This window comes from Taeniopygia guttata, chromosome 10 (genome assembly GCF_048771995.1).
Source record: "Taeniopygia guttata chromosome 10, bTaeGut7.mat, whole genome shotgun sequence".
Lineage (NCBI taxonomy): Eukaryota > Metazoa > Chordata > Aves > Passeriformes > Estrildidae > Taeniopygia > Taeniopygia guttata.
The window spans coordinates 12,418,921-12,446,058 of NC_133035.1; the positions used below are offsets into that span (position 1 = coordinate 12,418,921).

General features: G+C 43.5%; 2 protein-coding genes across 21 annotated transcripts in view; both read right to left on the minus strand.

The window, feature by feature from the left end:
- Window positions 1-27,138, minus strand: part of CEMIP (cell migration inducing hyaluronidase 1) — a 101,774-nt gene that overhangs the window by 54,178 nt on the left and 20,458 nt on the right. The gene's annotated exons all lie outside the window — the stretch shown is intronic.
- LOC121470507 (uncharacterized) overlaps window positions 2,779-27,138 on the minus strand; it is a 44,509-nt gene continuing 20,149 nt past the window's right edge. For 2 of the 17 annotated variants that reach the window (XM_072933908.1, XM_072933893.1), the window contains 3 exons: window positions 22,911-23,103; window positions 5,176-6,629; window positions 2,779-3,126 (listed from right to left, as the gene is read on the minus strand). Coding sequence is in view for 2 of the 17 variants with exons in the window: in XM_072933909.1 (XP_072790010.1) it covers window positions 3,102-3,126; window positions 6,469-6,629; window positions 19,009-19,097; window positions 22,911-23,103 (468 nt within the window). In the remaining 15 variants the exon portion in view is untranslated. Of the gene's footprint in view, window positions 3,127-5,175; window positions 6,630-8,782; window positions 8,885-19,008; window positions 19,098-22,910; window positions 23,104-27,138 lie in introns of all 17 variants that reach the window. The other 15 variants (XM_041718358.2, XM_072933904.1, XM_072933900.1 and 12 more) reach the window with 14 other exon arrangements.

Below are 27,138 nucleotides of genomic sequence, written 5' to 3' on the forward strand. Positions count from 1 at the left end.
GCAAGAGGAGGAGGATTAAACTCAGGAACAAACTTTAATTCTCAATGAATCAATACTGGAGTCAAAAGCAACATTCTTACTGTTTTCCCAGTGAGCCTTGGTTTCTTATAAATTTGCCTAATAACTTTCCCCACAAGAAGGTTCTGCTCACATATTCTGTATAAACATCACTGCAAATTCCTTGGTTCCTGATGTCCATAAAAATAGATTCTGAATGAGGAGCAGGAGTTAGAGGAAATTTTTACAATGAATAATTTTTTAAAAACTAAGGTGCTTGCTAATTTGTTGTAATATTGGCAAACTATTTTGAGACAGAAATAAAAGGGGGAAAATAGGGGTTTTAAAGCTATGCTTTTTTGAAGAATTTACTTTTTTTTTTTTTCAGAGGCTTACAGACTTTGAAGAGGAAAGGAAGCAATTTTTGGCTCTGTTTAAACAAAATCATTTGCAATTCCCATCACTCCACCCATCCAAGGCTGACTCCCAGTTTCACTTGCTTTCAAAGTGCTCAGCATTTCACTGAATTAAACCCTCCTCCAGCACATGAAGTTTTCAAAGCAGCAAAGGAGTGGGAAGCTGAGCCCCATTTGCTGAGGCTCAGGGTGCACTGACCCTGCCGTGCCCGCTGCCAGCCAAGCTCGTGCTTCCAGGGGATGCCAGAGCCATGGAGAAATGCTCTGGGGATGAGCAGAATGGCCACACACCCTGAATGCACCCTGGGGATGTGCTGGGCGTACCTGGATTAGTCCACGAGGACACGCACAGCCCCCGTGGGCTCCAGCACATGGATGGATATCCTCAGGAAATCCCAGGAGGAGCAGGGCAGCTTCCTCCAAACACAACACCCGTGCAGCACTTACCCCACAGCTTCATTCCCACGGGCTCCTGCTGTGTGCCAGGTCAGCAGCAGCCTTTGGAAACATCCCCTTGAACGTGTCCCAGCAGTCCCTGGAGGAACTGTACCCTCTGCAGAGCGTCCTGCTCAGAGGGCTCTTTTCCCTCCCAAGGTAAGGAAAGTGAGTGCTGTGGCTGAACAGGATCACAGCATCCTGAACCCTCTTCAAACTGCTGCTTTTAACTACCCGAATAACTGCATCAGGATGTAAATATTTTTCTTTTTGCTTTTGTGGTACTTCACTGTTTGCATCTGGCTCGCCACGACTCCACGCCTTCCTCTCCAGGACATTTGCCATTTGCTCTCCTTCAGGGAGGAGGAATAGAGATTTTTCAGAGGTTTAGGCACATTCCTCTTCTTCCTTCACCAGTCCTTCCTTTGCCAATTGTTTAGTCTCCGCCTCGGGTTAGAGCTCTGCAAATTTTTATTGGGATCCAGGGTCTGGACATGTCACAGATTATCAAATAAATCTCCAAGAAGCTAAAAGCTTGCTCTGTAAGTACTTGTTCCAGTGCTGGGTTTATGTCTATGAGCCAAAAACATCTTGCTTTTTCCCCCCGTACAGCATCAGAAATCATAACAGTTAATTATTAATAGGAGTTCCAAAGGACTTCAGGGATCTCCCTAGAGGGTCAGTTCCAGCTGCTCAGGCTATTGTACCATTCTCATCCCCATGATGTCCCATGCAGCATGATTTATCTTACCTTTACTGGGCAGCATCACTGCTTTCTTCAGACTTTCAGGCAAGCCAGGACCTCTTCCCCAGCCAGACACAACTCTCACTTCTCCCACCTGGTGTGGGGATGGAGCCAGGGTTTCCTTTTTTGCCTGTAAACCTTCTGGATGTCCTCTCACCCCCCTTGCAGGGACCAGGGGCAGAATGGGTGTGAGGGAGGCAAGTGCCCCATCCCAGGCACAGGTCAGCCAGAGCAACTCCCTCACCAGGGAGCAAAAGTCTGGCCAACAAAACAATAACCTTTCCTTGTAGCAACTTGTTTGGCCATTGCTGAGAATTCCAGAGAAACAAAAGGACATCAGTTACGCAACCTTCACCTACCTGTTTGAACAGCTCATGTTATTCAGTGACAGGGGTGGCATGAAATCGCCTGTCCCTTCACTGTTGTCACCAAGTAGCATCATGTTCAAACCCAAGTGACTCCTTCATCATTTCAGGGCCACTTTGTGCTTAGCTGCAGTCAGCGAGGCTATCAGTTTTTTCTCACTTTGCGTGTAAATCTCTATATTTGTGTTTACTTCAACAGCTGCAGCATAAACAGAAAGCAAAGAGAATTAACCACTAATACTGACAATATTTCAGTCCTCAATGGGAGCCAAAGGTCGACATGAGCATTGCCTGAAAGGAACACAAGACTTTACCCTAAGCAGCACATACTTTATCCTGGGTTTTATTCCTCTAGGTCCTTAATTAAGTGTTCACATCAGTTAGACAAACATCATTTGACTAGTCATTAGCTTCAGACAGAAACACATTTATAACTCATCCTTGTGCTCGGTTTGATTGGAAGACATTGTCATGAGATCACTGCACACTGACCAAGCAGAGGTTGCTGAGTTCACCTAAGATGCCACAGCAGATGGACACCTTTTTTAAAAAGCAGACATTAATGGGTAGAAGTAGGAATGAAGGGAGAATTCCCTCCCTTTGCATAAGTTCATGTTTCCCTGGAATTGCTAAATTTCCGCGCCAAATTTTATTTGTAGTCCCACAGTTACCACAGAGCAGCTCTTGCCTTTAAAACTTACCTTTTGACACCAGATCACAGATACGTTGAAACACTTCCCCTGGGGAAGGACAGCCCACAGACTGCTCCTGTTCTGCTCTGCAAGGCACTGGTGGAAAAATAAAGCTCTACCACAGAGGGTAAGGTGAGAATATATTTATTGGTTATACAATATACAAGTGAACACTCTCAGTTTGGTACAATCTAGCCAGAACAGCAGGTTTTGGTGGTGGTGGTGCTGGGCTCTGCCTGGCTGGTGCTCCCCAGCAGTGCCCCAGGGCACCCCAGCCTTTGCAGAGATGTGCTCCAAGCAGATATGAGAAAAAGCAAATTTTAGTGGCTCAACAGTATTGTCAGGACACTGATATTCTTGCAGTTTCAAGGGAACATAATGCTGAAGAGAAGCAGCTTTCTGATAACCAGCATGATTAAAGACTTTAATCCAGGATGGTTTGGCTTGTCCTTTATAGCCAAGCCTGGCAAAACCCCCTGAAAAACAGACACAAGGAGAGAAGTGACCCTCTGGGTGTGGCAGTGACCAGCAGTACAGCTTGGGCTCCCTCCACACATCATGGACATTTCTTAGCCCTTCTTTAATTTCTTGAATTAAAATTACAGAACATACAGGAGAGAGAAAGGGGAATGGAAGTGGGAATGAGCCTCACTGAAACTGTAAACTTGCTGCCTCATGGATCTGCTGGTATTTCAACAATCTAAGCCAGGTACCCAGATGTCAGTTAGCAGGAATATTGTTTTACTCTTTATTTTTAAATAAAACTGGTACTTCTACTTATTTAACTACCTGAAAATGGTTAGACACTTTGAATCCTTCTTTTATTAGTTTACATCTGTTTCATCCTGTTATGCCTTAACTATGCCTCATGTCAACTCTGCTCTGGTCCTCTGCTGTCCCAAAGTACAAAGGCATTATGTATTCTTCCATTTTAATAATAATGTCTTGTGTTTATATTATGCTTTTCATTGCAAAGACTCCCAAGGCTATTTGCAGCTGGCTGGGTCGAGACTATTCCTGTAAACACTTCTAATTTAAATAAGGTTTTGAAAAACCAGGAAACAAGACCCTAAATCCTGATCCCACTGGGGTCAAGAGAATTGTGGGTGTTTTTTTGCATTATTCCTGGCAGAAGCAATGTGTGCTTAGGAGAAATGCTCCAGCCTGCCCTGAAATGCAGCCCTCCCAGCACAGAGCAGTCCTGGAGCTGTGAAGTCAAATAGTCCAAATACCTGAACCAGCAGGAGGAGGCTCATGGAGCAGAACATGATTACCCAGACTGGAAATCAGGGCAGGCACATGGGTGAACACCCTTGCCCTTAGGAAAGGCAAAACAGGGGCAGCTTGTGATCAGCCAGCAGCAGCTCAGTCCCCCTGCCAGCCACCAGCATCCCACCAGCGTGGCAGGGCCAGGACAAGCCCCCAGCCAGAGCCTCCAGGATGGAGCTGACCCTGCCTGCTGCTTTTTGTGCCCCTGGAGCAGTCAGGGCAGGAGGCTGAAACAAGCTCCCAAAACAGCCAAGAGGGTGGCACAGGTGGTTCAGGGAACAAATTTTGGCAAAACAAACAAGCAAACAGAAAAAGATTCCTTTTTAATAAAAAAATTCCTTTCAAAAGTATTCAGGGCTTTGATGAAAGACTGAAACAATAAAGTTTCAGGACAAAAACAGAAAAGAAAACCTCAAACTTTTGCTTTTCAAAGGATGAAAGAAGAGGCAGCTTCTCAGGAATCAAACATGCACTGAAATGAAATCACTGCCTGTGCTGCAAAGACCCTTTTGTCCTCCTCTGGAATGGTCATAGCAACGAACTTTGAAATTCCAACCAGAAATTGATATGAATTTCAGTAAAGCAGTGGGGAAAAGGTCCCCAGCCTCTTGCAACCCACTCTCCTCCTCCATACCAAAAAATAAGAAGCTGGAAATACAGTCAATTTTCCATCTGATCTTTCCATGAGGACCTGAAATCTGCAAAAAGCTAGGTGGCTGTTTTCTTGATTTCCCTATCACTGACTCACATTATTCATCCAAGCCTGTACTCAATAGCCTCTAGTTTTCCAGTAGGAAACCCAGTATGGATTTTCTGGACCAATTATACCAATGGATTTCCTGCAGCAATACAAGGTAAAATTATAATAAGAACTCTCCCAAACTGTTGATTTCACCATCCTTCTATCCAAAACAATAAATAGCTTTTATTTCACTGCAGACTGTTTTCTTTTTCATCAACTTATCAGGTTATGATTGTTTGATTCTTGATTGCTTTTCCTCTCAAAGCAGTGGAACTTTGGAGATGGAACCTTTTTTTTTTTTTTTTTTTTTTTTTTTTTTTTTTTTAAGAAAACCAAGCTCCTTTTAGGATGGAAAATTTGCAGCAACTTCTCACCATCCCTAAGCCAAGATGTTTTCACTGGATTACACTGGCATGTTGTGGTGGGACATATATTGATAAGCACTGTATAACTGCATATACATTAAATACTTTTACCTCCCTTGTGGAAGATAATAAGCTTTGCTGAACCTAACCTGACAAAAACTGACATTTCAGACATGCCCAGCATGTCTGTGATATTTCTAGAGCACACAAGGACAAGTGATCTGAAAAAAAGAACAGTAATTACTGCATGATTGCAAAATATTTCTTCAGTAAGGATCTTCAAGATCTTTAAGCTCCAATACAGAAAAGTATGTAGGAGAATGCTTGACTTTAAGAACACCTAAATCCCCTTAATTTCAATCCCATGTAAGCTCTCCCAAGTTTAAACTTCCATTTAAATTAAGATTAAACCTGTGCTTCACATGGAATCAAAACAAGCTCAAATGACTGTGAGTGCATCCGTCCCTTGTGGGAGTGCTGAGACTCTGAAACCATCTACATCCTGGCTCTGATTCTCAGTCAATCTTCAATCTGCCTTTGGTCCCCACAGATCTCCTTTCAGCCCCCACTGAGTTGTACCTGTAGTGAATTGCAGGCACAAGGGGTCACATTTAGCTGAATGCCTCACTGCAAAATCTTACCAGGAAAACAATCTGAATGTACAGACATTGCATGGATATGTGTCCCTTCATGCACATCTGTACATGCTCATGTGCAGAAATGCAGATGTAATAACTTAGGAGCGTTCAAATCTTTGGCCATGAACTGCTCAGAAATGCCTTGGACTGAAAGTCTGTTTTCTGGTTACTTGGCCTGCTTCTACCAGCAGCCAAGAATATATCTATCCATCTGTTGTTCCATGTTTATGTGGCAGCACATGAAACCACAAGGAATGTGGGACAGACACAAACAGAGATGGTCCAGACCATTGCCAGGGCCCACACAAGGTAGGAGAGCCAGCAGGCAGGCAGGACTAGTCATTGGCTCACCCAAGAAAAGTCCCACTGGAAAATCTGGCACACCTATGGTTTTCATCTGTCACAAGAGGCAAAAACAATCAGTAAGAATAAACAGAAATGGACTTGTTTCCAAAATGGAAAACTGAATCACTGGCTACCAGGACGTGGCTGGGCACAGGGATGGGTGCATAAGATTGCAAGTGTCATTGCAAGGACCTTATCTCCTCCACGCTGGAAAATGACTGGCTTATTTAGAAGAAATTGCCAGTATCCTAGAAAACCTGTTTCTGTCTGCTCTAATCTGTACAATCCTGGGAGAGAAATTCTGCCCCTCTAATCTGGCTGATGCTTGGAATTTGTACATTTTAATTTGTGTCAGATTTCTTCAGAGCCCAGGTTTGGTTATGAAATTACATAATTTTCCTTTCTTTGTCTATCAGCCACAGGTTGCTACACGAAGTGGAATCTCAGCAGTTTTCTTACCTCTCTTTTATGGATGTTTGAACATAATCAGTGACTGCACAGGCAGGGTTTTCACTGGTAACTGTGTCAAAGTGCTGCCTACCCATGACTGCTCCTGAACATGCATCCAGCACCACGAAGAAAATCCCAGTGCTGGTGAACAGGAGCACTGTGCCATTTACCTGCAATGAAAAAAGCAGAGGTAGGCTAATGGAGGCAGGCTGAGGAGCCTTAGACTATGATCCTGCTCCTCCATAAGGAAGTTACAAGCAAGGAAAATATCTACATTTTAAAAATACCTATAATTTTAAATGTATCATGGGTACAGATGAAGTGACATCATTGATTGTTGGTCAGTGAAAGAAGGAAGCAAAACCCCTTCTCAAAGGGGTACAAAACCATGAGCAATGAGGCCATCAGCATCTTCTGTGGATTAGTAAGACACATATAGGAAGCCAAGAATCCTGAGAGTAAAATGCTTAGTTCAGCCTTAATACAGTTTCCTTTCATGTGGGGAAAATTACTGTCACTGGGCAAAGCAGATTTACCCATGGAGCAAGGGAGAGGTGCTGAGACAGCAGACAGGGGAATAGAAATTGCATGTGCTTTTTTTTCTTGTTGTTTTTCCCTGAAAATGTAAATATCCAAACCAAACTATTCCTTCTTGGAAGGCCTGTCCCAGTGCCTCAAAGAAGTTGTAAGAGAAGTAGCTCTTGCTCTTCTCCTTTCCTACAGCAAGAACTCTTTCCCCAGGTTACACCTCTCAAGGTGGGCCATGGTATTTACTTTCAGAAAGCCAAAAGCTCTCTGAGCAGCCTGGCACTGGTGTGTCCTCCCAACATCTTGAGGACAGCCCATGCTGAGAGAACAGAACCTCCACCAAGGAGAGCAACAGCATAGCAAGGTCAGGCTGTCAGAACACTGAACCCAGGATCCACAATTCTGCAATGTACACAGTTTTCCAAAGCCTGCAGGCAGCAGGAACCTCACATCCCATCAATCTGAAACATGTATGTCTCCAGGGAATATAAAGCTGGACTAAATGTGGGAGCCAAGTGTTAAAAAGTGACTTCTGCAAGATGTCAGAGGATGCTGAACGCAATATGGGGTCAAGGGTAAGGGAAACAGGAATGTCCAGGCCATGGGTGGGCAAAGGGGAGTGAGAAAGAGCAAACACAGACAGAGTCTTGTCTGTCCCGGCTGTCTGACCATCCTAAGTGTGGGAAGTGTGTGAAAGTCTGGATGCAAGCACAGCAGAGAGCAACCACCCCAGCAAACAGACCTACATGTGAGGCACTGCAAGGGGCAGCTGTGATGTGTGTCCTGTCCTGTCCCATCTGCACACTGCAGATCCCTGGAGGAGACAGCTCACTCAGCCTTTGGGAAAGCTTGGATCAGAAATTTAAAACATCTCCAACTCGTGCATTTCATTCAGCAAAACAAGAACAAAACATGTCCTTCATTTTCCCAATTACTGTGCCTTTCAAGATTTAGGGTAAGAATCCCCCTTTAGGCACTAACCTTTACCATTTGTCTATACCAGCCTTTACCTCAGCTACATTTGTTGAAATTAAAACTTCCTTAGAAAAACAACACTTTGCATTAAAGCCTTAGAAAAGACAAAGAAGCTTTGAGGATTCCACACCTGTCCCACGAGTGCTGCACACACAGGTGTCTGTGCTTCACCATAACACCTGCTTGCTAATGGCTTTGAATGAATTTTTGACTAGCAAGAAATCTTGGCTGCTCATATTCCTTAAGGATGCTGTACCAGCTTTGCTTGGCATTTGTTAGCATTAATTATAATTCAGTAGCATGCAGGCATGTAAGCCTTGGCAGTGTCCTTGCAAGAATTATTTCAGTCACCCTTCTCTGTCTAGACAGATATATAAGGCATGTGCAGGGGCAATCTGACAGTTCCAAACCTCTTTAGTAGTGAAATATATTTATTTTTATCTTTTAGTGCAATGCCAGCAGAGAAAATCAGAAAAACAAACTTGTTTTTTCCCCTCCATCCTTTGTAAACAATGGCTTGTAGTTTGCTCTTTCCTCCCCTTCCTCTACATTAGAGCAGTGGTGTTAATTCTTCTTCTGAGGTGCTAAAAGACCTTTTCTTTTTTTTTCCCCTAAGAGCTCAAATCCTCATCTGAATAGAATACGAACTCCCAGTGACTTTAATTGAGTTAATTGTAAGGGAGAACAATGTACTTGCCCCTTCCAAGGAAACTTCCCATTTCCTTCTGCCAAGGCTCAGCAAGATTTTGCAGTAACTTTCCTTGGAGATAAAGTTTTCCCTATCTAACCACTACTTCAAATACAGTAAGACACAAAATACCTTAATGAATGCAGATGTAAAGTGGTTTTGTATGTCTGCCCTGCCAAGAGACTGGATCTGGATCCTTATGTACTCAGCTGAGGGTGTGCTGATGATAGAAACCTGCAATTACACCAGAGACAGCCTTAAAAATTGGCTTGCTAAGTGGTTTTCATCAGCAAGATGACACTGGGTATCAATGCCCAGATATACATGATCCCAAAAGTAAGAATCCTTTGCTCAAATTGTGATCCTGATTCACATTTAAGTGTTCATTATCAGTATTTATAAAAGGATTGTTGCAATGCAGTTTGAGGAATCCTCTGACAAACACTCTGGCTTGTATAAGTTGAGCATGGATTTTACATATTTTGCCTGGCTGTAAAATCAAGTGCAGATCTGTATGAGCCTGAGACAGTTCTGCAGGATTTAGAGTGGGGTGAATTTACAGAAAACGAGCAGAAAAGCTGGCTCTAGGTTTCCAGTTATTCCTGTTAACCAGAATTACTTCCTGGTTTGAAACCCAGCAGCAATTCTTTGGAATTCAAACTCATCTAAAATAAGCTCTCCCAATAGTCCTTTTGTTCTGGCTTAAAAGAAAGAAATGAGGGGGAGAGGTGCCATGTATGTGCACCCACATGCTTCTAACTGAGCATTATCTTTTAGGAAATATTTGAAGCACAGCACAAAAGGCTGCAGAAAATCAGAGCAAAACCCTTCTCTCTACACAGTTACGTGATTCTGGGCAGATCCACGTGTGGGAGCCCCCTACAGCTCCTCCTTACATGACTGCATGGACACTGTGTGACATAAGAGGCTGTTTCACCCATCAGGGTCAGTCCTGCAGAGCCCCACATGCCCAGCAGTGGGACACAGGGTGCTGGGACATGAACATGGGTGCTGGGACATGGACACAGGGTGCTGGGACATGGACATGGGTTCTGGGACATGGGTGCTGGGACATGGACATGGGTGCTGGGACATGGACACAGGGTGCTGGGACATGGGCACAAGATCCTGGGACATGGACATGGGTGCTGGGACATGGACATGGGTGCTGGGCAGCTGCTGGCCTCTCTGGGAAGGGGTTGGGGCCACAGCTCCAGGGGTGTGCCATGATTAAATCCATCCACAGCCTTGCTGGAGCAGTTGCTGTGTTCTCTCCAAGGTCCGCAGGCTCACAGGAGAACAAACAGGAGCAAGCAGAGGGATCAGTGCCTCGTGTGCTTAGAGGATAAACTGGGCACAGGCTGGAGCTGCCCTCAGTAAATTGCATTACCCCTCGCATTTCCCAGCATCACAAACCAGCTCTGACAGTTCCACGTGGCACACCCATTGCCAAATCCTGCCAGATTTCAGGTGCAGCTCCTCTCTCCCCCATGTGGGGACAAGCAGCATGTGGGGCACACCCCACTCTGGCCCCAGCAGCCCTGCTGCCCCCAGGCATGGTGACATCCCACAGAGAAGGAGCAGCAGCTGTGCTGAGGCTGTTGTGCAGAGGGACACAGGTTTGCCTGGAGTTACCAGCACCAGCTCACTTCTCTGCAGAGCTCAGCCCAAAGCATGCATGACAGAAGCTCCAAAGCAGCCAGGGCTCCTGGCCTTTGGAGTTCACTTTTATTTCTTGCTGTTCCAAGTATGTGTTCAATCCTGCCCATTCTGCAATTCAGGCTGAGGAAATTATATAAACAGCTCAGTTCAGCTCCAGGATCAAAAAGATACATGAGCTTTACATGGATTCTTCCTTCTATCTCTTTTAAAACTAAATAATTCTTTCTATTTGTCTGTAAGGGAGAATGAGTAAGCTTGGTTTCTTTCCAAGGTTTCAGCATGTGGGGTTAAAAAAAGAAGGGGAAACATCCCACTCATTATGAAATAGTCTAAAAAACAACAACAGGAAAAGAAAAAAGCCAATCCCATAACTTCTGGACTCTGAAAGGCTAAAAAAAAGCCCTGCTGAACTAAAGAGAAAACCAAAATGCTGATACTGCCAGAATTCAGTCAGGTTAGACCCATCAGTCTGCATGTGCCAGGTCCAGATGGCTGCTGGCAGCTCATGGCTCTTCCCCCACAGACCCACACGTGTGACCATTTTTCTTGCTATTTAGTAGTAAACAACATGTTTACAGAATTTGGGCAACCTTTTTTTTTTTTTTTTTAAAAAAAAAAGGAGGATTAATTACCAATTTGGTGTTTCACAATTCCTGTGATGAGAGAGACCTGGCCATCATCAAGGAGCCTGGTGAGCAGGGAAGGCATTCCCAGATTTGATTGCTCATGTGTTATGGTTGAATGAATAAATATATCCCATCTTATTTTCAAATCTGCCATTTGTGGATTGATTCCTGAAGCAGTTACTTAGTCAGGTGAAACATCATGGGACTCATGGTTAAACCACAAAACACTTTTTTCCTGCCTATTTTAGCTGACAGAGAAACAGTTTCGTAATCTGTTTTTTTAACCAAAGGTGTCCTCAAGTCTCACAAAGACAGTGCAAGAGTTTCAGGAGTCTTCATGCCTCCAAAATAAGAGATGTGTTTCGGTGCTCACCTTTTTTCACAAAATCTGATTTTTAGAATGGGAATATTTTAGAAATCTCTTTTTGTGGGCATATGAAGAAGTTGAAGCTTCACAAACTGTCTCAATGTCAGTCATGAGAGGGGTTTTTCTCATGGCCCTTTGGGGTACAATGGGTTTAAACAAATATTTACACCCTGCCCACACCTGCAGCAATCTAAGCAGCAGGGCTGCACAAGGAGCCCAGTCCAGCCTAGAAGTCAGCCCTTTTCTGAGCAGCACTGCAAATCTCAGACCTGCCCCGGGTACTCCAGCCCGGAAAACCTTTTTGGCCTGAAATCAGGAAGGAGAGCACGCAAGGCAGACAGACCTGAATTTTAACTCTGAGAAAGAGAAAGGAGGTGCTGGGGTAAGAAAAAAACCCAAGGACTTGCTGCCCACCTAGGGCACAGCAGGGCTCACACCAGGGCTCTGTTGGGTGGAAGATCCAAGAAATCCAAGAAATCCAACAGATCCAACAGAACCAACAGATCCAACAGAACCAACAGATCCAACAGATCCAACAGAACCAATAGATCCAACAGCTCGCCAGTTCCATGTGCTGGACGCTGGGCACTGTCCCTGTCCCTCACTGGGACACATGCCACCACCTGGAAAACAACTTCCCTGGGATAGCAGAGGGTGACACGCAGCCAGTCTCCTCTGTTGGCAAAAAGGGCAGGCAGGGGCAAAGGGAAAAAATGCGCTTAAGGGCTTGAGTACAAGAGAGATGGTCTGAAGCCAAGAGTACAGACTTCAGGGGAAAACAAAGAAATGTCCTTTGAGGTTCTCTTTCTGCTCTAAAAAAACACAACAAATCCTCAAAGCCAAATAAAATCGGATTTTTTTTGCTTTGTCTGGAAACAACGGCTGCTTATTACAGAGGTCTGATCCAGGGACCCCGGCTGACCTCTGAGAACTTTGAGTCAGGTGCCAGGATGGCTTGAAACCAGGGATTTTCTCTTCCTTGCCCCGTAAGGCTGAGGTACAACCAGTCACATACCCACTTGTGTCTCCTGAGGCTGCTGCAGGAGAGGGAACCAGCACCCAGCAGACATTTCACCGGGGGCACAGATTCAGGAATTAGAAAGTAATCTCCAACTTGAACCACAGCCACAGTCTAAAGAGACCTGCTTCCTCCACTTTACAGCAAAGTTTATTATTATGGTTTCCATTTTCTCCCTGGCTGTTTCTTCAATGTCAGTTTAGAATAACTAAGGATAAAGTTAAATCATCTTTTAACTCCTGTTTCCCCAGATTTCGGCTTACACATTTACAAAATAATTGCCCCTATATCTTTCCTTCATCCTGTGGTTCCTATTGCCACCCTTTCAGAGAAAAAAAAAAAAAAAGGCTCCAACTAGAAACCTTTGGTACAAGACTCAGATCCAAAGCTGCAGATACAGTACAATTCTTATATTGATGGAAAGGATCTCCCACAAACGACCCCAGCACCCATTCCTGTCTGTGAGAGGCACTTGGCCTGTACAATGCAGAGAGCCACATGAAGTTTGCACTTGGAAAGAAAAACTAAACTAAACAGATAATTAGCTTTTTGGGGTTTTTTTCTCCATTCTCCCCTCTTAAGTGGCCCAGCATGCAACAGCAAGATGCCTGAACCATGGTTTGCTTTCCTTGTGTCATCAAAACCTTCCAGGATTTAAATGTATTCTTTGAACTACCTGCATTCCTGGTAAAAATGGAAAATATAAATTTGGCTTAGAGAAAGGAAGCACCACCTTCATCATCTGCCTCTCTGCATTCTACAAAGCTCAACAAGTCAAATTTTTTCCAAAGAATTCCCTGAAGTGACCCACCACCCATCCCTGCCTGCAGAGTGATAAATGAGGGGAAACCAGTTCATTGTGGTGAAATCAGAGGGTCTGCATGCCTGGACCTTTACTTTGCTTTACACATGGACAGCAATAAAGAAAAGCTATTTCAGCCTTTTTCTGTTTTTTTCATCAAAACAAAACAAAGCTATCTACAGGATGGAAGAGGGGACAGGCTGTTCTAAAATAATAAATCAAAGCCACACAAAGACGCATCAGCTTAAGCCAGATACTGCCCTCTAGATTTTAACCAGCTCCAGCTGTGTCATAACACTGCACAGCTCAAAAACGGATATATTTTCAGATGATCTGGCCTCTGACTAGAGGAAATGAAAGAAATGCACCAGAGCCATATTAGTGGAATATTTTTAGGATGGAGTCCCAAGACATTTGGCTGTTTCATAAGGGCAATTTGCATTGCGTTAGCACATTTCATCCCCTGAAGTCACCATCACAAAAAGATCTTGTCACTCCCCCCGATGCTGGGAACCAGCTTTGGTGCTGTACTACACTGACTGCCACCTCCCTGAGGAATGAGAAAGGCTTTAGAAAAGGAAACTAGAGGGTGAAAAAATTAAAAAAAAAAAAAACCCCACAGCTGTGACCATCTTGAGTTGCCAGGTCATTTGGGAATAGGAGTGCTACAGTCTAGGGTGCATGTGAGCAGGCTGAATGAAGCAATGAAATCAATTACACCAGGACTGAAAAGATCAAATGAAAAGCACCTACTTTGGAGTTTGTGGAGGAAGAGATGGAAATAATTACCTTCCCACAACAAAGGCCTTGGGAAGAGTTGCGAGAAGCAAAGGTATTAGAACTTATCCTCTATGTAAATATTGGAAAGATTAAGGGGGTTATTTTCTCTTTAAATTAGTGGTATTTAACAGTTTCCTATTTAGTTCTGCACTTCTGTTTCTTCAGCTTGTTCAAAACCCACTGTAAACCCTGCAAAATCCCTGTGTGTGTGGCTGAGCTGGGCTGCAGCACCAGCAGCAGAAGCAAAGGCAGAGATGTCAGCATGGCTGTGGGAGGGTTCCTGGGGCTCTGCCCTGCAGCTGGGGGAGATCCCTGTGCTCCAGCCACTGCCAAAGCTGAGGGACAGATGCAGCCTCAGGAGAGGAGCTGCAATCAGGCATGGGTTGTCTGGGGCATGGAGTTCAAAAGAAAACGTATGTGTGTGTGTCTTCCTCAGCCCTAGCAAGTAATGAAAACACTGAATTAATGGGAGAACCCAAAATATAAATTCAAAGTGATTTTAGAGCCCTACTTGAAGGCTGGGGGAACATATGTAGCTTTAGATGCTTTTGTGCTTAAAAACCAACACAAAGAAAGGAGGCAAACACACTTAAAACACAAGGGATAGAAGTCAGACTTGATAAATAAAATGCCAGCAATACACAAGACCGCTTTTGTGTCTTCTGCTTTCATTCTTAGGAGTTTCTTCCAAGAAAAACAAATGAAAATATTTTTAGGTAGAAAGTCTAACTTTCCAGCTTAAATAAAAATCATACTAATATGTGTAGAAAACTAACTTAAGCTATTTAAGGTATTTGCACCCCAAAACTAAGTAATTGTGTTCACAACCTTTTCTAGTGTAAAAGGTCACTTCATTTTATAGATAAGGAACATTCTTCTTTCTTTTTCACATTTGTGTTCCTAATCAGGCAAACATTCTTTTATGCTTTTACCAAAATCTTGGTCTTTGAAGGAGGAAAGCTTAATATACACTCACAAAAAGTCACTGTTAAGTGGGTCCCAGCTGTTTCAAACATTACTTTGAAAATTTTTGAGATCTGCTGACACCAGACTGTATAAAACCTAACATTCTGCTCCTCTGTTACTGTCATTCAACAATCCCCACAGGGCACTTCATGCATTTTTACCATTGTGTTTATCCTGCTTGTTTTCTTTTGGAAATGGCTGGACAAAACAAACCCAAGAAGTCTTTGGGGTTTTTCACCAAGATATTGGCATTTGCAGTTCTGGCTCTTTCAGGTAAAGCAAAAACATCAGACAAAGTGTTAAAAAAGTGTTCTGTTTTGGCAATGAGCAGGGATAAGCAAAAGCATAAAAAGGACAAGCGAAAGTCAAAAAAGCAGGCAAGAGGTTTCCTGTTCTTGAACATGTGGGAGATAGAGATCTGCACGTACACACATCCATACCTCATTTACAAGCCTCAGAACACTCCTCCAGTTCAACCCTGAACTCTCAGAAGCAAAGACACTGAGAGGAATGTGATCAAGCGGGCAAAGGAGGGGAGATTTCCCTGAGTGGTGGGATGGAAAGCGAGTCATGTAACTTGGAGATGAGATTTGGCTGGAATAAAGACACAAAAAGTGCATGTCTGGGGCTCTGACTGCCTGGGAGAGGATGAATAACACTTGTTCAATATTGTGAGCAACACACAGTATTGGCTATGTCAGGTGCAGTATGAGTCCTGGGCAAATGGGTATCATCTAGTGCTGGGGTTTCTGGTTATCCTGGATGTCAGTCCTGGCTGGATTTTAGTAAAGGGAACCTCTAAGCTGAAGAATGTTTTTCTAGAAAACAGCCCTACCATGTTTATTGACATGGTGTGTCACATAGCTGATGAACATGGAAGGGCACAGTCCAAATCCTGACCTCACTGATGAAAATCTGGGGTAAACTAACGAGGGAATGCCATAGAGTACAACTGAAAATTACATATTTTTTTCCTTGTGCTTGAAAAAACAAGAGAGTTCCATCCAGTGAGTCAGTCTCCCCCAACTGTCATTACTCCTATTTAAAAACAACCCCTCTGACATTTTGGTCAACAATCTACGTGAGCTGAACTTTCAAAGGGAGTGAGAGAACTGGGAATTTAAAACTTTCCTGTTCATAATATGGGAACCAAGCAGAAATCCCCACATGCTGCTTTGGTAAGTTTGTCTCTTACAGACTGAAGGTGAAACTTTAAAGGACCATAAAAAACGCACAGCCCCTGTTTAGCCTCCAACCCATCCCAAGAGTAAATCACAGGAGGTCAGTGCTTCTTGCTCTCAGTCAGGATACAGCTGGTTTTTCTCCCAAAAAATTTCTCCCAATCTCCCAACAACTTGCCCAGCACTTGGCTGCATCTCCTCTGGCACAAAACCTGCTTTCAGGACAGGTCACCCCATCTTCAGTCAGCAGCACTGGTGAGGAAAGAGGAGTGAAAAATGCCCACACATTTCCCTGGTGCTGAGAGGAGCAGAGGAAGGGCTGCGAGGGATCTGGCCACGTCTCTGCCCCTTTCTCCCAGCTCAAGCTGTTTTCCTTGAACCCCCATTGCCCACCAGCTCCCTGCAGCTGTCACTCACTCCTCTTTTCTTAGACTTTGTCTTTTTTTTTTTTTTTTTTTAAGTTTTCTGCTTTCAGCTCAAGCCCAGTAAACACACCCAAACCCCCACAATGACAAACATGGCTATTGGGTGAACACCCAGCCAATGTTCTCAGGGCCTTGTTAGTGAGGATAGCCTCTTCTGGAGAACTGCTTTTTGCAGGGGTTGTAACACACAGGTGTGTGTTTAGCTAGCTAGAGTGCTGGGATTTAAATGCCTTTCCTAAATACTGCTATTTAGGAAATGTCATTAAAAATTCAAAAGCATAGACCATATTTTAATATAAATTTTTTTTTTATCCACATCTCCTTAGGCAAAAAGAATTATTTTTGGTTTTGTGAAGCTCAACAAATTACAGGAGGGATCCTGCCCTGAGGTACAGATCTGCTGATCCTCATGAAACCAAGGTCTGACTCAGAGAGCATTTGGCTTGCAGACAAATGTATTCAAGCAAAAATAAGAACTTCCTGCATTTAAACACAGTACATCATTTTATCATCTCTTTTCCCACCCTGCATGTTTCATGGAGGAATCACATGCCAGTTCAGTTCCTATCTTTTGAATGTCTTCCCAAGTTCTCTATCACAGACTGTTGTGTATTTTGTATTTCCTGCTGCTGTGACTTGGATGCACATCAGGTCAGGAGATGCTCCCTCAAGACCCCCAGGCCCCACTCCCTGGGCCAGGAGAAGGGTAAAAGCAGGGAAAACCCCTCAGGTTTCATATGCCAGGCTGCAAAGTGACAAGCTGCCTGGTTTGCCACAGCCACCCGGGACTGTCTGATGCTCAGGTTGCTCTGATTCCTGCTGTAATGTGATCATCCCAGGCAGGAGGTGTTTCCTCAGAGTCACCTTGTTAATCCCAGCTGCAGAGGACAGAGACCAGCAGGGGAGGAGGGTGAGGAGGGAAAACTTCAGGGCTTTAGGATGGCTCGGGCACAGCAGTGCCAGCACAGGCTTCACCCAACTGCACTGAGTGTGCAATCTGCACCCCGGTGTTCTGGCAAGTGCTCCAGCTTTCCAATTATAAAAACAAATGTATATAAATCTTGTGGCTTTCATCCATGGGTTGATCTGTGGGTAGTTTAAGGGATTTAAATAGACAGGAGGGAATTCAAAGAGATCTGCTGACTTCTGTGTTGTGTGGATGATTAACTCTGAATCACAGATGTTATCAGGAGGGGCAGGTTATGAAACCCAAGTAGCACTTTACTTTGGTATTATTGGAAATAGTGGTGGTGTTCCTTGTATTGTATCCAGATCCAGGGGATGGAGGGGTCAGAACTCGTGCACATACAAGAACAAGAAAGCATTCACAGCCTTAAACTGTGAGCTCCACTTTGAAATACTAATTATGCCTTCCTCAGCATTTATCAATCTGGGAAGCAAGAGGAAAAACTAATCTGAAAATGAAACTATTTAGGAAATATCTCTAAACTGGGCAAGACTGCAACAAGCACATTCTAGCCTTGTCTTGTTATCTTTGTTTTTCTCCAGACCTTATCACCGCTAAGGAATTTAATCACAAAAATGACAAGTAGCTGAAAGTATGAATCAGACTGGCATGGAATAATAAACCATAGGAAAAGATCTACCTACACAGCCTTGGCAAATACAAATATAATGAGTCCCCCAGAGTCTGAGTGCAGACTTGGGCTGTGTAAGTTTCCCTGCACTGAAATCTCCATCTCTGTATGGGTTGCAGCCTCCTGGAGGCTGTGTGTCACGCAAAGTCAAAAAGGTTTGTAAAGATTTTTTAAAGAAAACTTTAGACACACGCTCATTCTGGGCTCTAGAATTTTCAGATTATTAAGATTGCCCACTAGTGAACATGATAACAGGCCCCTGCACAGGTCTTCAGCCCATGAAATAGAGGAGCTGAGCAGTGGACCTGTGCCCATCCCTGCACAAACACCTCAGCAGGGAAAGGCTGAGCACATGCCTGAGCACTCACATGGGCATCTGCCCTTTTCTTTGCCATACAAGAAATTTGGCCCTCCCCTCCCTGTTTTTTTTAAATGAGACTCACATAAGGCTCCAGCTGCCTCATCAAAGCACCAAAGAACACTGCACACCTCACTGTGCACCTGCAGGCACTTTTCCCTGAATTCTGCCTGTCAAACCACAGCAGAGAGCCCTAACAAGGAAAACCCTTCCCTCTGAGCCTTAGCAGACCCCGTGTAAAGGTATTTCCCTGTTCTCATTAACAGCAAGGAATGCTTCATCTAACTGCCACTGCTTTCAGGCTGCCTCAATAACATGACTTATTACACTATACTTCAGATATGTGCTTTGAGGAGATATAATTCTTATCTTCAGATGTTCTGATAGCACAAAGAAGCCTGCCTGACTTCCTGAACAGCCCTGTGCCTTTGATAATAGTATTTGCCTTTGCTTAGAAAATTTGCACAGGCACAATGCCTGGGTCATTAAATTGAAGGATTAAATTTCTGACTTTGATTGCTGTGTGAAATGCCAATCTTTGTACTGCTCTCCAGCACCCAAAAGAAGGCACTTACTCGCAACCAAATAATGTTTTCCATCCTCTCCTCCAGGCTTGCCAGCCTCTCCTCCATCTTGTAATAAGCCTGATGTTCCCTCTGGACCTCTGTGTTTCAGGACAATAATTTTGAGGAAAGCCCTTAATAAGTCTTACAGATAATTCCCAAACTTCTGTGAAGCAGGAAAAAATACCAACACCCACCCTCTCCCCGCCCCAAAAAAGAAAAAAAACACCCCCAAAAACCTCACAGCCAACACAACTCTCCAAAAAAAAAAAAAAAAAAAAAAAAATCTACCAACCAAATAAAAGAACAGGAAAAATACAAACAGCCTGGAGAGGGTGAAGTCATGGAAACCACTCCAACAAAAAGACAAAAGCCATGGAGAAGGGATCTGAGGGTACATAAAGGTTTTGCACATTCTTTTTCTGCCCTGAAAGAAACCCTCAGCAGATCTGGACTGATTCTGGAGCACATTTCATTGCTATGCACTAAAATTCCAGCCTGTGCTCTCCCATTCTCTTGCTAAAACATTCAGAGTTACTTGCCCTGCACTGCCCCTTTCCAGAAGCATCAATACCCATCCTCCTGCTCCTCCTCACACGGAAACTCCCAGGCATGAGGCAGACAACCCTTATCTGTAGCTTAATCAGGCATTTCTGCTGAGCCTGCAATGTTCCCCAGCAGCCCGAAAACGCAACCTGCAGCTCTCCACCACGGCTTCATGTTTGCCCATCAGTCAGAGAGAGACACAAACCAGTCCATCTCTGCCTGGGAGCAACGCTGGGCTGGAATTCAGCACTGGAATTCCAGTTTGATGGAAGTAAAGAAATGGAATTATTACCGTAAACTTGGTGAGAATCAGTGGGAGGAAGACACAGGTACTCTGGGAGGGGAGGGGAAGGGAAGGGAAGGGAAGGGAAGGGAAGGGAAGGGAAGGGAAGGGAAGGGAAGGGAAGGGAAGGGAAGGGAAGGGAAGGGAAGGGAAGGGAAGGGAAGGGAAGGGAAGGGAAGGGAAGGGAAGGGAAGGGAAGGGAAGGGAAGGGAAGGGAAGGGAAGGGAAGGGAAGGGAAGGGAAGGGAAGGGAAGGGAAGGGAAGGGAAGGGAAGGGAAGGAAGGAAGGAAGGAAGGAAGGAAGGAAGGAAGGAAGGAAGGAAGGAAGGAAGGAAGGAAGGAAGGAAGGAAGGAAGGACACAACAGAAAAATGAAGATCTGCTGGCTCTGCTGTAAGTGGTGTCCTCCTCCTCTGAGCAAACCCACCCGAGTGGTGCCTCTGAGCTCACTGGACAAGATTCACAGCTCACAGCGCTGCCAATTCAGCTGAGTCATGTGAATTCATCCCCACCAGCTCCTGCCCACCCCAGGAATCTGGGTGTTCCAGCCTTCTAACAGATGTCTGGACTGGCACAAGATCTACTGGGTCTTTCTACCATGCCTCAGAGGCAGGGAAAGTGTTAATCATGCAAGTATCCAACATTAATGCTATCCAAATCCTAGTACACATCTCCCTGTCAAATTCTTTATTTCCCCTCTGACCTTCCTTTAGCCAGCCTAGTGCAGGTCACTCTGGAAGCGTGAGGGCAGCCTACAGGGCAGCATCCTGGATACAGCCATCCATCAGCTCACACTGACAGGGCTGCAAACACTTTAACTGTTTTCTGACATTATTAACCCTAGAAGATTGCTCTTAAAGTTCATCCAAGTGTGATTTCATTTGCATCTCATGTTTGGCACCGATGCTGCTATAATAAGGGAACATTTTTTGGAGATTATGCAGTATTTTGAATTTTAAAAATACAGATAAAACATAAAGCCACTTGAGACAGGTAGAAGTCTGGTTTTCTATCTCTGATTACTCTGAGCTCCACAATCTGAGATTTCATTCATTCCAGAAATCACTGGAATACAATGCTGAGTAGAGGTCATACATGAAATTGCTTAGGCAGACACTTATCTTCCTTCAAACTCCTAAAACCACTTTTTCTCCTAAATTCCTTCACTGTTCCATGGGAATCTCATTTCTCCATGTTTTTCCATGCAGTCTGGAGATTTCTTTATTGTATCAGCCTTAAGTCTCACACTAGTGAGCATCCAGCATACTTGAGGTGTAGACAGAGCAGCCACACAATTCATTCCCAATTATTTCTTAGCAAGATGCTCTAAATGAAATGAAGTAGAATTGTGGTTTTCCTTTGTTAGAGTTTATTTCTTGCTTATGATTCTTCAAAACAGCTACCTTGCCAACAATTTCTGGATCAGAAAACTCTACAAACCTTTGCCCAGTTCAAATAACTGGTTTCGTACGAGACAAAAGGAACCACAACCACATTGTGGTTTCCAATAGTAAAATGTAGTTAAATGGATGCTTGAATAAGAGCTAAAGTTAAAGCTCAACTTTACCAAAGCCCTGGTGCTGCCTTCAAATTTAAATTCACGCTTGAAGATTGTGGGCCAAAGCTTTGGCAAGTGTGAGCTGGCCATCGGTGACTTGGCAGAAGATTTAGCACTGCAATAGCAAGGAGAGAGCTCACCATTTAAGACAGATAATAATTGCAAAACTCAGGTTGTCCATGAGCAACTTGTAGGTTTTCCTCTTCCTTGAAGTGCACAAAGATGTATTAATACAGAAAAAAGTGATTTAACTCTGATAATTCCCCTGTGACAGGAGTGTCCAGACACTGATCATGCAGCAACTCAGTCACAGCCCTACAGCCACTCCATGTTTAAATCCAGAGGCCCAGCTGTGTGTCACTCTGGAATTGGCATGTATAAAGAGTGCCCTTCTCTGGTGCATTCCCATGGGCCTTCCTCATGGCATCAAAAGACAAGATCTTTAGATTTTTTTCAGCTCCAAAGTTCAGAGGAACTCAATAGAGCTCAAGCTTTGGCCAAAACTATCCTACCCAAAGCCACAGCAGGACACTGCCAGAGGAGCAGTGGATGGGTGTGGGGTTTGGGTCACACTAGAGGGACTTGGGAGCCCTCCAGGTTTACCAGCAGAACATGCCACTGCACGTCCTCAGTGCCTTTGCCTTCTTTCATGCCAACTATCTCAAACCTGCTTTAGCAATCTGAGCCTCTATTGTGTGTAACCAGGTCAGGTTTCACTTGCAAACCTCTGGGTTTTTACCACAGGGTGTTTTTAACAATAACTGAGGACTCAGACAAACTGCAGAAGCTGAGGTGATGGCCAGGCTTTCTTGTGGTGCTCATCCCTTGCAGCATCTCCTCTGTGCACCGTGGCAATGCCCATCCCTGCTGAGCTGACTGGGTTGCAGGACTCTCTCCTAACAGTGGAACCAGTGCAAAGCAAAAGTAATTTCACTGAACTAAGAGCAGCACTAAAAACCATAAATGAAATCAAGCAAAATGAAGAAGATTGCAAGGGAAAAAGCAGCATCTGAAATGGATGTGCCCTGTCTTTATACAAGGTTAAGAAAACATGGAAATATATACAGCACAGCTTGCAATCTTGCTGTGCTGAAACCTAACATTTTAAACCTTTACTTAGAAAGACACAATAATTCCAGTGCTGTTTGGATTACAGAAGATGCAAAGTTTTGTGCACATTCTGATGCATTTCTGCACTTTATATATATGGGAGATAAATTATGTGAGCAGTGACTAGTACAAATAAATGAACCAGAGCCAGAGCTCTTCTGGAGGGATTTCAGGGACAGCAGGCCAGGACTTACTTGGATTCTATTTCAAAACTTTCTGGAAAGAGAAACTTCTGCAGATCAAAAAAGCTGGAATAGAGTGAAAGCAGAAGCATCTCTTTGCATCAGTTAGTGTCAAGCTTTAAAACCTTGCTTCCACACTCTCAGAAATTGCTGATACCTATCATGAACATTTTGGGAAAATGATGAAGCTCCAGACCTTTGAAAAACTGAACGTTTTCTATCAACATAGGGCAGTACCTGTTGAAGTTGCTGGGGTCCAGGGTGACGTTTTCAGGTGCTCTGCCATTCCACTGGAGGATTTAATCCTGCTGGAGCATGACAACAGGCTTGGCACTGTTGGCACATGCCTGGCAGCCACATGGGATGGGAAGGGAATGCTGCTCTGGCAGTGCAAGGTCAGGTTCTTGGGGCATCTGGCCTGGATGTGAAGCTGAGGGTGGAAGGAAAATGAGAAACACATCCATTAAACCAGCCAGGCACAGCCATAACATGTGCATTTGATCATCGTTGCCTGTAAATGGTTTCTGCCAATGAAGAGTTCAGAACATTTGGAAAGTCACTGAAACATTTCCAGTTCAAATAAAAAAGGTAAGCCAGAAATAGCATCTGCAGCCATCCATGGGGACACCATGAAGTGAGATACGAGATGTACAGTGCCATAAAAATGTTCACTATTCAAAGTCTTTAGGGAGAAGGGTAATCAAGGAAGCATCACAAAGTAACTCTTTTTTTTTATTAATTCAAATAAGCGCACTTTAAAAACAGGCTTATTCCATTGAAAATACAGAAAACTGAAGTTATTTCAATGGGCTTTGGACTAGGCCCAGTTATCTAATAGAATCCACATCTTTGCTCTCAAGTAGCAGACTAGGCTGAAATTCTGGGGGCTAAAACTTGATGTCCTGACTATATGACCTTATAGACTAAATACCAAAGTCAAGACTTCAGCAAATCTCTTCTTGCAGGGACCAGGAGATGCCTCTGACCTGTAGCTCAACTCTACAGACCAAGTACAAAACCAACACTCCAGCTGTGTGCTTCTTCTGCCCTGCCATCACTCAAAGGCAAATTCGTGTGGCAAACAGTTTGAAGGCTGAATGTTTGACACTGCCCTGCTTTCCACCATGTGAAATTCCAGTGCAAAAGGAGGATGCACAGCTAGTCATATAAATCTGTCTCTGCATGCAGGGCTGTTTCAGGCAGCTTGTCATGTTCCCTAAGGGTTTCAGATGCACAAAGGACAAATGAGGACATCTATAATCCTACTGCCTTCACTCTCCTACAGTGTAGAATAACACTCTTTGCATCAAGAACTTGAAACATCCAACATAGAAATCCCTGGTAGCTCACAAATGTCTAAACTTCTACACAAGCATCCGTCCATCAAAATTATTTTTAAACTCAATTTGTGTCTTTGAGGTAGATCTGAGTGGAAGCAGTAGTTTCTTATCAGATTTAATTTCGCAAGGATACGAGTGCAGCCAAGACTAGCAGAGAGGTTAAAACTCCATCTATCAGGATATCTGCCTGCTAAAGCAGGGCACTCACATCTCCAGATCTGCATATCCTCCTCTTGTCTGCAGAAACTGAAAGCTCTGCAAAACCAGCTATCTCTCACTGGTTTGTATGTGGGCTTGTTTTAGTTAGGGATTCACGTGAGTTCAGCCTTACTCCAGTTTCATGCTCAGAAGGATCTTGCTGCTGTTCCTGCTCCTGGTGTTGATTTTGAGCTCCTAAGGATCTCCAATAGATGGACCACATTTGCCTACCCTTCCTCTCACCCCTGGATCCAGCAGCCTCATGCTGAATGCTTAAATTAAACATTTGGGTCTCATGCCAAAGGAGAAGTCCAAAAGTGGTTGTGAAAGTTTCTCAGATATCCAGTCCACTCCTCCTTTCACACCATTAGACTTCAATGATGAGAAGCTATTCTGAGTGGTATCTGCAGATACTGGAAGATTAAGTTGGATCCAGAATGACATTAACATCAATTTTTCCTGATGGCTGAAACTATTGATCAAGTAATTCACCCCCAACATCTCTGAGCAGTAACCCATTTGCTCATTCTTGATGGATCAAAAAAGACTGAATTATTTAACAGTCTGACAAAAAAAAAAAAAAAAGCCTTTTTCATCTATAAAACCAAGAAGAAAAAACTATTTTGCATTTACATTTAAACCATAGTTGGAAAGCCAATAACACACAAAACAATAACCCTCATTTCAATCTCACTTGGCCCCATCAGGATGGGGCAGTGCTGAGGTCAGAGCAGGGGATCCATCAGATACATTCAGACCTGAAATCCCATCAGTGTATTAATTGTACTCAATCCAAACAGCATTTTCTAATGAAAACCAGTTGGAATGAACACTTATATTGCACTTACTACAAAATTAAATACACCAATGAAAAGCCAAGAAAGGAAGGAGATGCATTCAATGAGTCCCAAAGATTCCTAGATTACAGGTTACCAAGAACAAAAGATTCCTATGTGCTTTAAGCTATTTGTGTAAAGATTAAAAAAAAAAAAAAAGGGAGTCAGGGATTTGTTGGTGGCATTTTCCTCCAGGTGTGTAGGGAGAAAGTCACAGGTCTGACATTGAGAATAATGATCACAGCTGTTTGGAGAATGAAATGGTGATAACTAAAACAAGGGAAAATGCCACATATGCATTATAGAAACGTTGTAAATTAACTTGTAAATTACTTGTAGAGTGTCATTTGGTCTCCTGCAGTGACAGTGGCCACTGAGTGAATGCTCTCCAGAACTGCAAAACAGCAAGAGTGTGATTTTCAGTTCCATAAAAATACAGCAGTATATCTGACAGATCTTTGAACATGTTTCTTACTAAAATAGGTTACAGCCCTGATGAAGAAATCCAGATCCTATGTGAGGAGACTGTTTTGCCCATGTGGAACATCACTAAGTCAACAGGAATGAAAAATTCATCCACTTTCTAGAATAACAAAAATCCATCTTCCTGAGAACCACCTCCATAATTTCTGGTTACTTCTATCAAAATCTCTAAAAGAAAATGGGTCACAAAGAGACTTTAAAAATAAGAGAAGTGATGACAAATTAATGTGATAGGACTTCTCCTACTGGTTAAAACATAAAACGTGAGGCTTCTAATTGCTTGGGTGGTTTAATGGAAATAGTTGTCATTTTAGCTGCTTGACACTTCATGCTGAAGAGATGTGTCAGATTGCCCCATGCTTACATGGCAATTTTCCCAAGTAGATTGTGAAACTGAGAAGATAAGGTCTTTACAATTCAGAGGGATCTGCTATTCAACTGGAGAGCGAGTATGAAGATAAGCAACATGCCAAGTATTGGAAATGACAATCTTGATTTCTGAGGAATGGTTTTCTTGCTTTCTTGTTTCATTACTCTTGCTTTTGTCCTGTCATGCTGTCAGCTGTCATGCTGGGGCAAAAATGAAAAGATCAAAACATACCTTCTCCCTTTCTGGTTGACTGACTGTTCAAAAAAATGTTAATATCTTAGGGAAAAACATTTTCTCAATGAAAATTCCAAGTGAAGGCTTTAAAATTCTTGCAGAAAGAAAAAAATGTAGCTTTCTTTCTCTAAGACATGCTGGGACGTCACTGGCATGAGGGTTTTGTAGTGATGTGCATCAGAGATCCAAACTAAATCTCTTTATCCAAATACAAACACCATGAACTATAAAACATCTCACAGGCTTTTCCTTCTTCCCAGTGTGTGAGGTGCTGATAATCCTCAAGCACCACAGATATCCTGGGGCTGTACAATTTCCTGTGGCTGGAAAACCACTGCTCACTACCTCCTGTACCCCTTGCTTGATTTACGTTTAAGAGCATCAGAACCAAATCCAGCCACAGAGGCACCGAGGCCACAGAAGCAGCTGAAGATGTAAAACCCAGAGATGAAGGATCAGCCCAATTGCAAACATTCACTGCAAGAACAGAGTTAACAAAAATGGAATAATTTATATTTCAGCCAACGGTAGTTAAGGAGTGACTAAGTGAACAGGTGTAAAATCAACAGCATTTCCTACAGTATTTTAGAATTGCAAGGCATCAATTATTTTAAATTCAAAACTGTAACTAATTTGGCTTTGTGGCAGTCTCTTATGACTGTCTAACACCCTTTTAAGCTTATAAAAGAAAACAGCACATACTGCCAAAAATTCTGCTTATTTTAATAAAGACTAATACCAAAAAAGAGAAGTTTCACTCAAGAGGAGCTCCCCTGATGTGCTGCTGTGAAATCTGCAGGCAAACAGTAAATGCACAGCTTCAACTGCCCAGTTGAACCAAAGCACTTGTCTTATAATTTATATATAAGTCAAAAAAGGTTTAGGAATCTCATTTACATTGTAACAAGTACTGCAGGTGTCAAAGAGTCTCCAGCTCTGTGCCACTGGAAATCTCACACACCTATATGGAGACAGCAATGAAGCCTCACCCTACATTTTTCCTT